Source organism: Electrona antarctica (genome assembly GCF_951216825.1).
Source record: "Electrona antarctica genome assembly, chromosome: 15".
Taxonomy (NCBI): Eukaryota; Metazoa; Chordata; class Actinopteri; order Myctophiformes; family Myctophidae; genus Electrona; species Electrona antarctica.
In genome coordinates this window covers 11,187,563-11,200,786 of record NC_136796.1, presented here as the reverse complement: position 1 = coordinate 11,200,786, position 13,224 = coordinate 11,187,563, and the positions used below count along the sequence as shown (strand labels likewise).

The 13,224-nt window shown below is 43.6% G+C and overlaps 1 protein-coding gene across 1 annotated transcript in view; it reads left to right on the top strand.

Annotated features, from left to right (window-relative positions):
* Positions 1 to 13,224, top strand: part of LOC306938978 (solute carrier family 45 member 4-like) — a 60,564-nt gene that overhangs the window by 40,949 nt on the left and 6,391 nt on the right. Inside the window, exons 4-6 of the mRNA XM_079523398.1 lie at positions 6,366 to 6,554; positions 10,084 to 10,263; positions 12,825 to 13,042. Coding sequence (XP_079379524.1) covers positions 6,366 to 6,554; positions 10,084 to 10,263; positions 12,825 to 13,042 — 587 coding nt within the window. The remainder of the gene's footprint in view (positions 1 to 6,365; positions 6,555 to 10,083; positions 10,264 to 12,824; positions 13,043 to 13,224) is intronic.

Sequence of the window (13,224 nt, the reverse complement as noted above, 5' to 3'; positions counted from 1 at the left end):
AGGGGGAGAGGGAGAGGGGGAGAGGTGGGGAGGCGGGAGGGAGATATGGAGAGAGAGAGACAAAGAGAATAGGGCTTTTCTGGGATAAAGAACAAACCGGTGATATTTTATTATATGAACAAACCCCAGAAGAGGAAGTGCTGTATGAATGACCTGACCATTTTAGGACACAGGAAGTGGAGGTGATGATGGAGTCTCTGTGGTCACAGGGTTCCCAAGACCTGGTCACTGTAGCGACTAACCGAGGTCAAGCCTCGGTTAGTATGGCTCACGGTCGGCAACCCAGCACAGCAATGCTTCTTAAACCCTTCCATGTCAAGGACCCCCAAATTGACACGTATTAGCCCACCGACCCCCATTTGAAAAGATATTCCAGCAGGGACCCCCATAAGAGGGCCGTTGGGCCTCTACAGCGGTGCACGTTGGGCACTGGCCTACCCAGATATTATGCTTTGGAGCCTCTACAGCGGTGCACGTTGGGCACTGGCCTACCCAGATATTATGCTTTGGAGCCTCTACAGCGGTGCACGTTGGGCACTGGCCTACCCAGATATTATGCTTTGGAGCCTCTACAGCGGTGCACGTTGGGCACTGGCCTACCCAGATATTATGCTTTGGAGCCTCTACAGCGGTGCACGTTGGGCACTGGCCTACCCAGATATTATGCTTTGGAGCCTCTACAGCGGTGCACGTTGGGCACTGGCCTACCCAGATATTATGCTTTGGAGCCTCTACAGCGGTGCACGTTGGGCACTGGCCTACCCAGATATTATGCTTTGGAGCCTCTGCAGCGGTGCACGTTGGGCACTGGCCTACCCAGATATTATGCTTTGGAGCCTCTGCAGCGGTGCACGTTGGGCACTGGCCTACCCAGATATTATGCTTTGGAGCCTCTGCAGCGGTGCACGTTGGGCACTGGCCTACTTGGAACGATGCAAGTTGGAAATGCATGCCCCACCCAGATATTATGTCTGTGTCCCTTTTATGCCCAAATATGGAGTCTATGCAGACGTCAGAATGATGTCAGAACAGTTCTTTGTCAGGCATGCCCCAATATGGAGTCTGGCCCAGGCAGATGCCTTTTGTGGCCCGGCAGAGGCTTTTTGTGGCGGTTCTGAACAACCGTGGGTCCGAATCTGAAGTAGGTGGGGCCAACGGTTCTCGCTTTACGTGGATTACAGACGTACAGAGACTTGGTGCATTTATAGTTAGATAATAGCAATTATTTATTGTAGATTAGCTATTTCCACTCTTTCCATTTCTCAGTATAGTTATGAAATATGCCCTGTGACACTAAATAAAAGCCAAACAGAAATGTAATTTGTATTTAAATGTTTCAATGTTTAATTGTTAACCGCAATTATTTGTGACAATGAAACGTAAAGTTAATGTCATGCTCATGACAGACAGCCCTAGGCTACAGTAGCACAGGACAATAGCAATATCACAGTTGTACTGATGTGCTCCCATTGGACTCTGCTTTTCAAATAATCTCTCACATCTCACCTAATTGCGTTCAAGGAATCACATTTTCTGCCGCCAGTACAGCCCAGTCGGAACAGTCAAGACACTCTGAAAAGTTACCAACCAGAACCAGATGCAGAGACTTGGATCTGTAACAATTAGCAATGCATTAGGCTTTCCGCAAATCCAATTTGTTTCTCAAATCTAATCTTTAGGACTGACTATCCACACTGTTATTTGCAAGTGATCAGATTGAATTTCTGTATCTCATTCCAATCTGGATAGATAGGCCAAAAATCGGTTTTGGGCTACTACTCTGAAAACATAGCCTCACGTGACTGTCAGATCCACCGACAGTCAATTCTTAACGTTGTCAATTCCATCAACAGGAGGGTGTGAATTAGAGCGGGACCTGTAGGACCTCAAAACAGTCGCTTTTTAAATACCGGTAATAGCATCTGTCGCTGTCCATGGTGCTGTAATGGCTGTGTATCTGTTTCACTCGCTCTCTCTCATTCTGTTTGTTTGTTTGTTTTTTGCACCCAATTGAAAACAGGATTATACGGGACTAGACGTAGATGATAATATTGCAGGATAATGCAGGACTAAAATGACACTTAAATGATGTATGTGGGCGGGAGCGGCGGTCAGAAATTAAGTGCGAGACTGTGTGTGTGTGTGTGTGTGTGTGTGTGTGTGTGTGTGTGTGTGTGTGCGTGTGTGTGCATGTGTGTGTCGCCTCCGTCAGCTGACAGACTTGTCAAAGTCAAACCAGGTCAGCCTTCACATCTATTCAGTCACTCTAATGACTTGACTCTGTGAGGATTCTTATTGGACTGAGATCTCGCTAATCATATATGACAACACAGCTATTGACATTCACCACAAGAGAGCCTCTTAATAGACTTGAAACACCACTTCCACATCCTTCACCATATGAGTGTTATCCTTTAAAGTAGACTGTCAGCATCAACCATCAATGCTCTCTCTCTCTCTCTCTCTCTCTCTCTCTCTCTCTCTCTCTCTCTCTCTCTCTCTCTCTCTCTCTCTCTCTCTCTCTCTCTCTCTCTCTCTCTCTCTCTCTCTCTCTACGTCTGTTTCTAACTTTGGAAGCCAATGTTAGCCAATTAGAATGGAATATGAAATATTGGACAGATCCGTCTTGATCAAATGACTTACGGCGGAAAGGCAGATGTGAAAAAGGCTTTTCCTTGGCCTCTAAGGAGGAGTGTGCATGCAAAGTTTCACGCAGATCGGTGCAGGTATAGGTAAAAATGTGAACATCTGCCTCATGGTGGCGCTATAAGACGGTGTTCTGGAAATCTTTGGGCAGAGGTTGGAAATTGGCATCCAGGGAGTGTGTGCATAGTTTTGTAGCGACCAGACCATGAGCGGTGCCGGAGATTTATCTGTACACAGACGGACACATGGACGGACGGACAGAGTGCAAAACATGCTCTTCCCATACCTTCGGCCTGGTGGAGAAACCAACTGATGTTCAGTTGAAGTGACAGATTTAGAAGGGAACAGCATCTTGAATACTGGATGGAAGTGTAGCCAATTATGGTGGGCTGGTGGGTACCTGATTAGAGTATCTGAATCAGAATCACTGAAGGCTCACTGTACTGTATGTCCTATAAGATTACACTACAGTACATAATATAAGCTTCTGAGTGATTGAATATCATGTAATAGTGGTTAGATAACATGTGCGTGTGCTGTGCCTGTGTGTGCGTGTGCGCGTGTGCAGAATGTGTGCTTGTGTGTGGTAAAATATTGGATTTTGTTTAGCAAGAGCAGAGGTTACCATCTTCTGTGTGTCATGTGCTTTCCACAGGCTTGTCCTATAAGACAGGACCTGTGTCTGGAAAGATGAGACACAGTAGAGTGGTTTATCATCCAGGGAATCCGGGCAGACCTTTTTTGCCTTGTGGGAGCATCTAGAATCAAATCTTTAGCGCTCGGGTAATGAAAGGATGCATCAAACCAACCGCCACGGTGTGCACGGGACACATACAACTTTGTTCTGCTACGTGACATTCTCACACTTTGTTGTTTTATTGGGGATCCATAACATTTTTCTGGGACTCATTTGAATGACCACATTGAAAACCTACATGCCCCCCCCTGGCCTCCCCCTAGGCCAGGGGTTTTCTACAGGTGAAACGGACCACGGGTGGTCCGTGGAAGTATTGCGCGTGGTCCCTGACCATTCATTTAGTAATGTGTAGGAGTTGTTGATTTCTTTAAAATGTCTTTCCACTAGTTGAGAAACAGTGAACTCAATGACCTGGTGACCTATGATGACACACACACTTGAATAACAATGAAAAGCATGAAAAGGAATTGGTGGAAACTGCAAAGTCAGGTTCTGTGATTAATCTGTTATTGTACGCATTTTATTGGACCTTCAACTTCTCATTTGTAAACTTCTTCTCGGTCCTGGCTTCACACGCAATTATGTGTCATCATGTGTCAAGTGCTCTTGGTCAGAAACAACAATAACTCCATCTCCAAGCTTAATATTTTTTTTGGCTGGGGAGTGGGGAGGAAGAGTTGTAAGGCTCATTTTTACATTATCGACTGTGTGCGTGTGCGTGTGTGTGCGTGTGCGTGTGCGCGTGTCATGCCGCCACACAACTCAACTATGCACAGCACTAACTTAACTTGCCTGTTAAGTGGAGGCAACATGTTTTCCAGTTGTCCATCTACCTGTCTATCCGTCCATACGTCTGTCCCAGTTGTCCATCTACCTGTCTATCCGTCCATACGTCTGTCCCATTTGTATATCCATACGTCTGTCCCATTCTTGTCAATTCCGTATCTCGGGAACACCTTGTCTTCACATTGTAAACAAACAATCCACTTGAACTCAAGGATGAACTAATTAAAATGAGTGTGTTGTCAATGTGACCTCAAGTCCTTCCCATACTCATGACAAGAACATAATATCTCTCTCTCTACCTGGAGGGAATTGCAATACACCGTACATGGCACAAACATTCACTTGGACTCTACTAACTGATTAGAATTTGGTGGTCAATTGCCAAAGGTTAAGATCATTGTGACCTCACAAATTACTCACCTTTCACCCCCAAAAATAATTGATTAAATTCCTTCAGATGTGGACAGACGTGGATGTGTAAGCGGCAACTTGTTGGTGGAGGCACACAACCCATGATGCAGTATTTCTAGTTAATGTTGATGATTTCATCAACGAAAACGGACATGCAGGGTTGAAGTCAAATGAACAGGACGTGAGGCACTATGAAGTCATTATCTAAGGCATTATAAACACTCTGGACAACCTGTTCTTTGACTTGATAAAAGCCAGGTCTCGCATACAAATACAATCTTCATTGGATGTCGCAACTGGCCATAACTCATCAAAGAGTACTTTAAACACAGCAAGTGAATTTCACTCTGGATCAGAATGTTATTCATGCCGCCGTGATTTGGAAAGGGAACCCAGTGTGTATGTTCAAAGCACATGCACATTGCCCACTGTTGAACACTGGATCAGCATGTTCTCACTTGATTATTTAACACTATTTACTCTACCCAATGATGGCTGAGAACAGCTAGGTATGCCTGGGCTTTAGTTGATGTGGTGCTGTTTTTAAATTTCACTTTTATTATTTCTCACAAAGGTTCCTGTATCTATACAACTAGAGCTGTGCCTGTTTGGCACTGGCCTACTTGGAGTTGGAACGATGCAAGTTGGAAATGAATGCCCCAACCAGTTATGTCCTTTTTATGCCCATATATGGAGTTCTTTATCAGGCATGCCCAAATATGGAGTCTATGCAGATGTCAGAACATCATTGTGATGTCAGAACAAGCATTGTGATGTCAGAACAGGCCAGCTCCATATATGGAGAGATAGTGGTGATCAGGTCCAGAGCCCGGGGAGAGGCTTTTGTGCTGGTTCTGGACAACCAGCTATCCGACGGACACCGGGCACTGCACTCCCTGTGGGTGTGTGGAACGCATGTGTTGGATTTGAAGTCGATGGGGCGAACGGTTCTCGAGTCACATGGATTATAGACGTACGTACACACAGAGACTTGGTGCATTTATAGATAGATTGTATCTCTTGTTAAAGTGCTCTGTTTTGTAGCTGTTTTTATTCAGTGAAGCACTTTGAGTTGCCCTGGTGTATGAAAGATGCTGTAGAAATAAGGTTTCCTTGCATAGGTTTGACCGTGTGAGGTGTACAACTAGGCATGTAATGATACACTCAACTCACGATACGATACGTATCACGATATGAGGTTCACGATACGATTTTTCACGATATTTTCAACACAATTATTTTCCAGACAAATGACCGAAAAATCTTTTTTTTTTAATGATTTATCTTCCCCCCCAAGCTTTTTTCACAATTTGTATTTAACTACATTGCAAAAGTAGCAGTACTTTTCATGTAAAATTACTTAATTTCTGTGCAACAACTGTAAACATGCTTTCATGTTTAAACCTAGCTCGAGTTAACATTTCTTCTTTTCTTTGATGGCATCTTAGGATAGATGTAGACCTATTTGACAGTGCAGAAACATAATTGCCTTCCTTGATGTATTAAGCATCAATAACGACCATCACCTGTGTCACAGACACATACAGCTCCCCTCTGCAGGCCTCTACTACTGAAAGTCACTGGCACTGACCTGCTTGCAATGTCATAGGTTGGAATCCGATGATAACCTGTGTCAAATGTCTAACCTCCATGCCTTTTATTTTTTTCACATACATACGCACACACACATACACACACACACACACACACACACACACACACACACACAAACCTTTTCTCTGTCAATGTCCACTGTACAGTCAGGAGAAACAGACATGCTCTAAACTATTTATTTATTTCTCTCTCTCTCGCTCTCCATCGCCAGGTCTCCCAGAGCAGTACTACAGTTTAACCTGGTTCCTGAGTCCTATACTGGGTTTGATGTTCACGCCTCTCATTGGATCAGCCAGTGACCGCTGCACTCTGCCATGGGGGAGGAGAAGACCTTTCATACTGGCCCTGTGCATTGGAACGCTACTGGGAGTGGCACTGTTTCTCAATGGATCGCTTATCGGTGGGTGCCTGTATGAGTGAGTGAGTGTGAGAGACAGGGAAGGGAGAGGGAAGAGAATGAAAAGGAAATTAAGTTGGAGATTTAAAAGTCCTTGATGATCAACAGAGGATACTTTTTTTTAACCCATTTAGGCCTGACCTAAAAATGTAAAAACAATCTTCTAAATCAATAAATATTTTCACGGTTTTAAAAAAATAGCAGACCTACAAGCTCGTAGCGCGCCACTCGGTGGCGCGCTATGAGCTTGTAGATCTGCTATTTTTCAATAGCTAAATTATAACAAGGGGTTCCCGCTCAAAAGGGGTTAATAGATCATATATATATATATACCAAGGTGCAAAAAGGACATATAGGCCTAGCTGCTAATTCTCAGACGAATATCACCTCTAATGTCAAAATGCATAGAAAGAGGCATCTGGCAGCCAAAAATGGCCGCCCTTTAGGGATAATTGTGATTCAATAAACACATTACAAATCACCACAAATCACAGCATATTGAGGTAAACATAATTCATTCATTTTAAAATTACGTGGGACTTCAGCAAGTAAAGGAAAAACAAAATAAATATCTGCACAGTGTCACAGCAGCTCAAAACTACCAATTAATTTATGCAGCGTCAGTGTACTGTACACTGTTTTCGTGACTAAATCGGGTTTAAGATGCGAGATAACACAGGAGCGGGGGAGCATCATTCTCAGCCTCTCCGTATTTGTAATCTTGCAGTGGATCCAAGAACTGTGAAACATCTGCACGCAGTGCACTGGTGCGAATGTTTTCAGTGTGTCACACCCAGTACGACCTGCCCTCATTTGTTGTCGTCCTGATCAAATCCCGCAGCTTATCACATCACCAGAATGTCATGCCAAGGTCACATGTAACTGTAACATACACATGACACAAGGCAATTAAAAGTATTGATTACCACCTCACACAGTTAATGATCGCTGGGCTATATATAGAAGCATTGTTCCGGACACATACGTCATTAGCGCCCCACACACACACACACACACTCATGCATATATGCACGCACGCACGCACACTAACTACACATCATTTTGCACGTTGAGACATTAACTGTGAATAATACTCACGTGCAGTCGTGCACACAGTGACATTATGTGTGTGTGTGTTGCTACGGTGACTAGAGTACGTTGCCATGGCAACAGATGACGAAGACAGCCTCCAAAGCATGCATGAAGAGGGCTCGTCGTCACCTCTGACCCAAAGACCCTTGTTAAACACATTACCCGTTAACCCGTTTATTACTGTACTGTTTGTGCATTCATGTACAGTATATTAAACTGCCACGTTAACCTTAATACATACTGTACATACACACATGCAGTGTTTGGTGTTTTAAGCAGTGTTATAATTTAGCTATTGAAAAATAGAGTGGCGCGCTACGAGCTTGTAGGTCTGCTATTTTTGAAAAATCGTGAAAATAAATTTTTAAAAAAAATCTTTTTTTTTTTTTTTTTTTTTTTTTTAAATAATTTGGGGACCCCCTAAAATAATTTGGCGACCCCCCGAGGGGTCGCGACCCACGGGTTGAGAACCCCTGATCTATGTAACCTTTCAGAAATGAGAAGGCATGAAAACATTACTGTGGCCCTTTGTGATGCTTTTGATGTGAAGTAACTTTAATATTCTATTCAAGTCTACAAAATAAAATCCACCCTTTAAATGGTAAATGGCACATTTAATCCAAAGCTATGTACAATGTGCATAACATTCACACACACACACACACACACACACACACACACACACACACACATTCACACATGCAAGGGCCGGCACTAACCTGCTCATACCGAGAGCAGTTTAGGGGTTCAGTGTCTTGCTCAAGGACACTTCGACAGTAACACGGGAGCCTGGATCGGAACCGGGAACCTTCCGATTCCCAAGCAACCGCTTGGGAAAGCAGCTCAGCACACTTTCTCTGGGGAGGTGGCACTCGGGTCTTGTTAGGGTTGCGTGTGTGTGTGTGTGTGTGTGTGTGTGTGTGTGTGTGTGTGTGTGTGTGTGTGTGTGTGTGTACAGTCGTACACCGTGCCAGTGGGGCTAATATGGGAATGCAGCACTGACCTGTATCTGTGTGAATGAGAAAGAGGAAATAAGGAAAACAAGTGAAAGAGAGTGTGTGAGTGTGGGGGGCATGGGAACGCTGTAGTAACCTGTGTGTGTTTGTTGACATGGGAACACGGGAGCCGGCAGTTCACAGGGAAATGCTTCCTGTTTGTGCCCCCCCCTTCTCCACCAATCACAATTCACTTCCCGTCTGTCTGCCGGGCTAGTGACTGGTGCCGCCGATCCATTGTCCCACAGACACACACACACACACACAGAACGTTTACTATGAACAGTTTTTGTTTCAAACGCATAAATAGAGTTCCTGTGAGTTGGTAAAGTCATGCTACGTCAGACAGCCTCTCATATGCGTCCAGTCCACCCCACCCACCCACCCACACCCACACACACACAAACGCATGCGTGCACGCACACACACGCACACACAATAATCATGATGCGTGCCATTCTGTGGGAGTAAGGTGAGTTTCCCAGAGAGGGCAATGGGCTTGCAGACACAATGCGACAATGGCACTGCTGCTGAGCTCTGAAAAACATTACTTCCAAAGGCTTGCGCTGTGCAACAATAGTTTGTCACTACGTTGAGCGATGAATACGTGATGTGTACAGCATTCATATCGAGACCTCGGGAGTATAGCCCTATATCTTAGGAACATGTTTCCACACAGACAAGTACCGTAGGCATGTCAGGTGTGTTTTCAGGTAGCTTGTTGGAGGTACAGTAGGCAATACAGTGTACAGTAGACAGTAGCGCACTGGTTCCCAACACTGGGTTTTTTATGGGTCCCTTCATTTTTTTGTTTCGTACATTTAATTTTGAAATATTTTTGTTTTAAAACATTTTCAAACTAATTCTCAAAAAAGCACAACATTTTCATGAATTAAAAACAAAATTCGGCGCTAGCAGTTAGAGCATAGCAGTGACATAAGTTAATTTTGTTTCTTGAATATACTTGAAAGGCAGAGAGTGTTTTTCTCCATGAAAACAATGAAAGGCAGACAAATGTTGCCGTACTGTATATATTGTTTTATTAGGACTCATAGAATTTCCCTGGGACTCAACATTTCCATGAGACCAATTCAAATGACCTGTCATGTCCTGGAACCCACTGACTACACTGAAAACATCACAGCTGCTTAGAAAATAGAAATGTGTTATTTTGTTGCATTGGAATTGCTGAGATTTTATTTTAAAGACATCTTTTTGTTTGTTCAAGACAGGATATTTAAATTTAATATTTTGCTTACATCACATTTTTGCTGCAGACACAAAATAAATGCATACAATACTGTATAAAGATTCTGTGAATGAAAGAAATCTGTGAAAATGATTGAAAGGGTTCCTCTGGACATTGAACATCAAGGTTGTTCCTCTCTCCTATCTCCATGTGACGAAACACACATTTTTCAGATAATCTATTTCTCCCTATTAAGGTCTGGCCCTGGGTGATGAGCAGGGGAGTCAGCCAATAGGGATCGTTCTTACCGTGCTGGGGGTGGTGGTTTTGGATTTCTGCGCCGACGCCACGGAGGGACCAATCAGGGCGTACCTACTGGATGTCGCCGACACGGAGGAACAAGACATGGCGCTCAACATCCATGCTGCTTCAGCAGGTACACATCTCACACACACACACACACACACACACACACACACACACACACACACACACATTGTGTCGTTGAACACGCACTATGAATAAAATCTGTTTGGCTTTTAGGCTTCGTAAACAAAAGGTGCACAGGGCAGATATAACTTATAACTTACATAATGTAGTAACTTTATTCTATTAAAAAAAACATGAATAGTGGAAATAGACGATCTATAAATTGAAAATAATATGAACATTTTTCAACATGAAAATCACACTTGTGTGAGGTGAGGGGCGCTCTTTACATCATCATACATCATCACATTCCGGCCATTTTCTGACCTCACTTTTTATCCTACTTTGCTCAATGCCAATCAAATCATCGCTATCGGGTGCCCAGACAATCAAATCATCGCCAAAATTCACACGCGCACACACAAAGCTGGGCATCAAAAATAATTGTGATTAGGCGATTATGTCATAATTGTGTGGCTGATTCACATCTTCCTTGCTGCATTAGGAGATTCACAGTGCATTAGGACACACAGAGACATGGACAGTCCTTTGTGCCTGTAGCCATCAGGCTCCACAGCCTGACCTTCATTATGAAAACTGGCTGTTCTGTTCTGAACTTCTGACCCTTGTTCTGTCTCTGGCACAGTCCGTTCTTCTGGATGACTGACTCCTGATTGACTACTGGGACAATGTACACTACAGAGCATTCACATGTCTATAATGAATAACTGTAACATTCACTCGTACTATATATTCATCAAGGTTCAACTTTATTGTCAGCAATACCAGTTACAGAGTAAAAGGCACGTGGAGTTCATTGTGCGTTTAAAAACCCATACAACAGCTACAGTCTAGTGTCAAGCAACGGCGTCAACTTCGGGAGTGCCTGAGGGCTTGGGCACCCACTGAAAAAATAATAAGCCAAATAGCACCCACTGAGATTAAGGCTGAAGATCCCCTCCCCCTGGTCATTTTGTCATGTAGGCACACACCTTTACGGTGTTCACAGAACAGGTATTCAAATGGCTGGGGGGCGGGGGCGGGGGCACCCACTGCCGGTTTAGGAACCTTGTGTCAAGTAATCTATGTAAAAACTATCATTGTTGATATTGCGGTGGGTTCCTTGAGGAGATTAGCATTTTCAGCAAAGATGACAGACCAGTCTGCATGTTCACTATGCATGTACATTTTACAACATTATATTATTATTATATATTAGTTCTAGGTCTAATATCTATAGCAAGCGCTGCGGCTAGATATTAGTAAGTAGATGGCGGCCTCATTCAGTTTCAGGCAGCTTAATATACCCATTGTCTTTCCCTATCCAGGCAGGCAGACAGAATCAAATCTATCTTTACTTACCAATCACAAGGTGTTTTAATCCCATGAGAGCATCCTTCATCCAGCATCACATCCATGTCCATAGACTCCATATCCCATTATGTCTTTTCTCCTTCTCATCTTTATCTAAAACAGAGACACAGGTGTCCAGTAAGTGGTCAGTGAGATGCTTCCAGATATCATAGTGTGTCACCATGTTTCATCATTCTTTAATCCATTTAGACCTGAGGACGATTCTACAAATTCCTTCTAAATCCTGACAGTTTTCTGAAAAACCCATGATTCTATGTCAGTCGTTTTTTCATGTCAAGGACCCCCAAAAATATATGTAATTGGCTGCCAACCCCCATCTGAAAATTTGTAATTCCAGGGACCTCACCAAGATTTGAGCTAAAACGTTCACTCTGAAAGAATATTATATTCAAAGATTTGCGCCACATTTTAACGATTTTTCAAAAATAGCTAAAGTATAACATAATGCTTAAAACACCAAAAGGGGTTCCCGTCCAGAATGGGTTAATATAGCAGTTCACGCAGATAGTGATGAAGCAATCTACTAGTGGTGTATAATCTGTTGACCAATAAACAATATTTACTCAAATACATACACACAATGTATAATGTGAATCTTGCATATCATACGTATCACCCCACAGTATTGAAATTGAAACATACTGTACTGTAGTGTACAGTACATACAGTATATCACCACCAAGTTCATCATTAACACTTTCCTGTTGAAGGCCTGTTGACAAAAGAGCATATATTCATTTTTATAGTCACTGTTGACACAGTACAAACATACAGTGACATATTGCATAGAACACATGGAATACAACACAGAACCCACGCGCACACACACACACACACACACACACACACACGTGCACACACTGTCTCCATGTCCGCATGCAAAGACTCGTCTCATTCAGACCATAAAGTACTTCATTTCCGTGACCATCACACTTGACGGAGGACCATTATTTGTACATGCTGTGTGTACTGTATGCACGTGCATAGGCTAATGCACGTGGGTAGGTGTGCACGTGCATAGGCTAATGCACATGTGCACATACATGTGATGATCTAGACGACTAGACTAATCATGACTCTTTCATCCTCACTTCCCCTGTGTGTGTGTGTGTGTGTGTGTGTGTGTGTGTGTGTGTGTGTGTGTGTGCGTGTGCGTGTGCGTGTGTGTGTGCGCGCGTGTGCGTGTGTGTGCAGGTCTTGGAGGTGCAGTGGGCTATGCTCTGGGGGGTCTAGACTGGACACACACCTTCCTGGGTCAGATATTTAAGTCTCAGGAGCAGATCCTGTTCTTCTTCGCTGCCATCCTCTTCACCATCTCTGTGGCGCTGCATCTCTTCAGCATCGAGGAGCAGCAGTACTCCCCGCTGCACGACCGCATGGACCGCATGGACCGCATGGACCGCATGGACCAGGTACATTAACCCATTTAGACCTGACGTCGAAATTTAAAGAATGTCTTCTAAATTCTGACAGTTTCCTGAAATGTTTCCGTATCAATGGTGCTCCATATTTCATGTCAAGGACCCCAGAAATGATATGTAATTGATATGTAATGATATGTAATTGGCCACCAACCCCCATCTGAAAATATGTT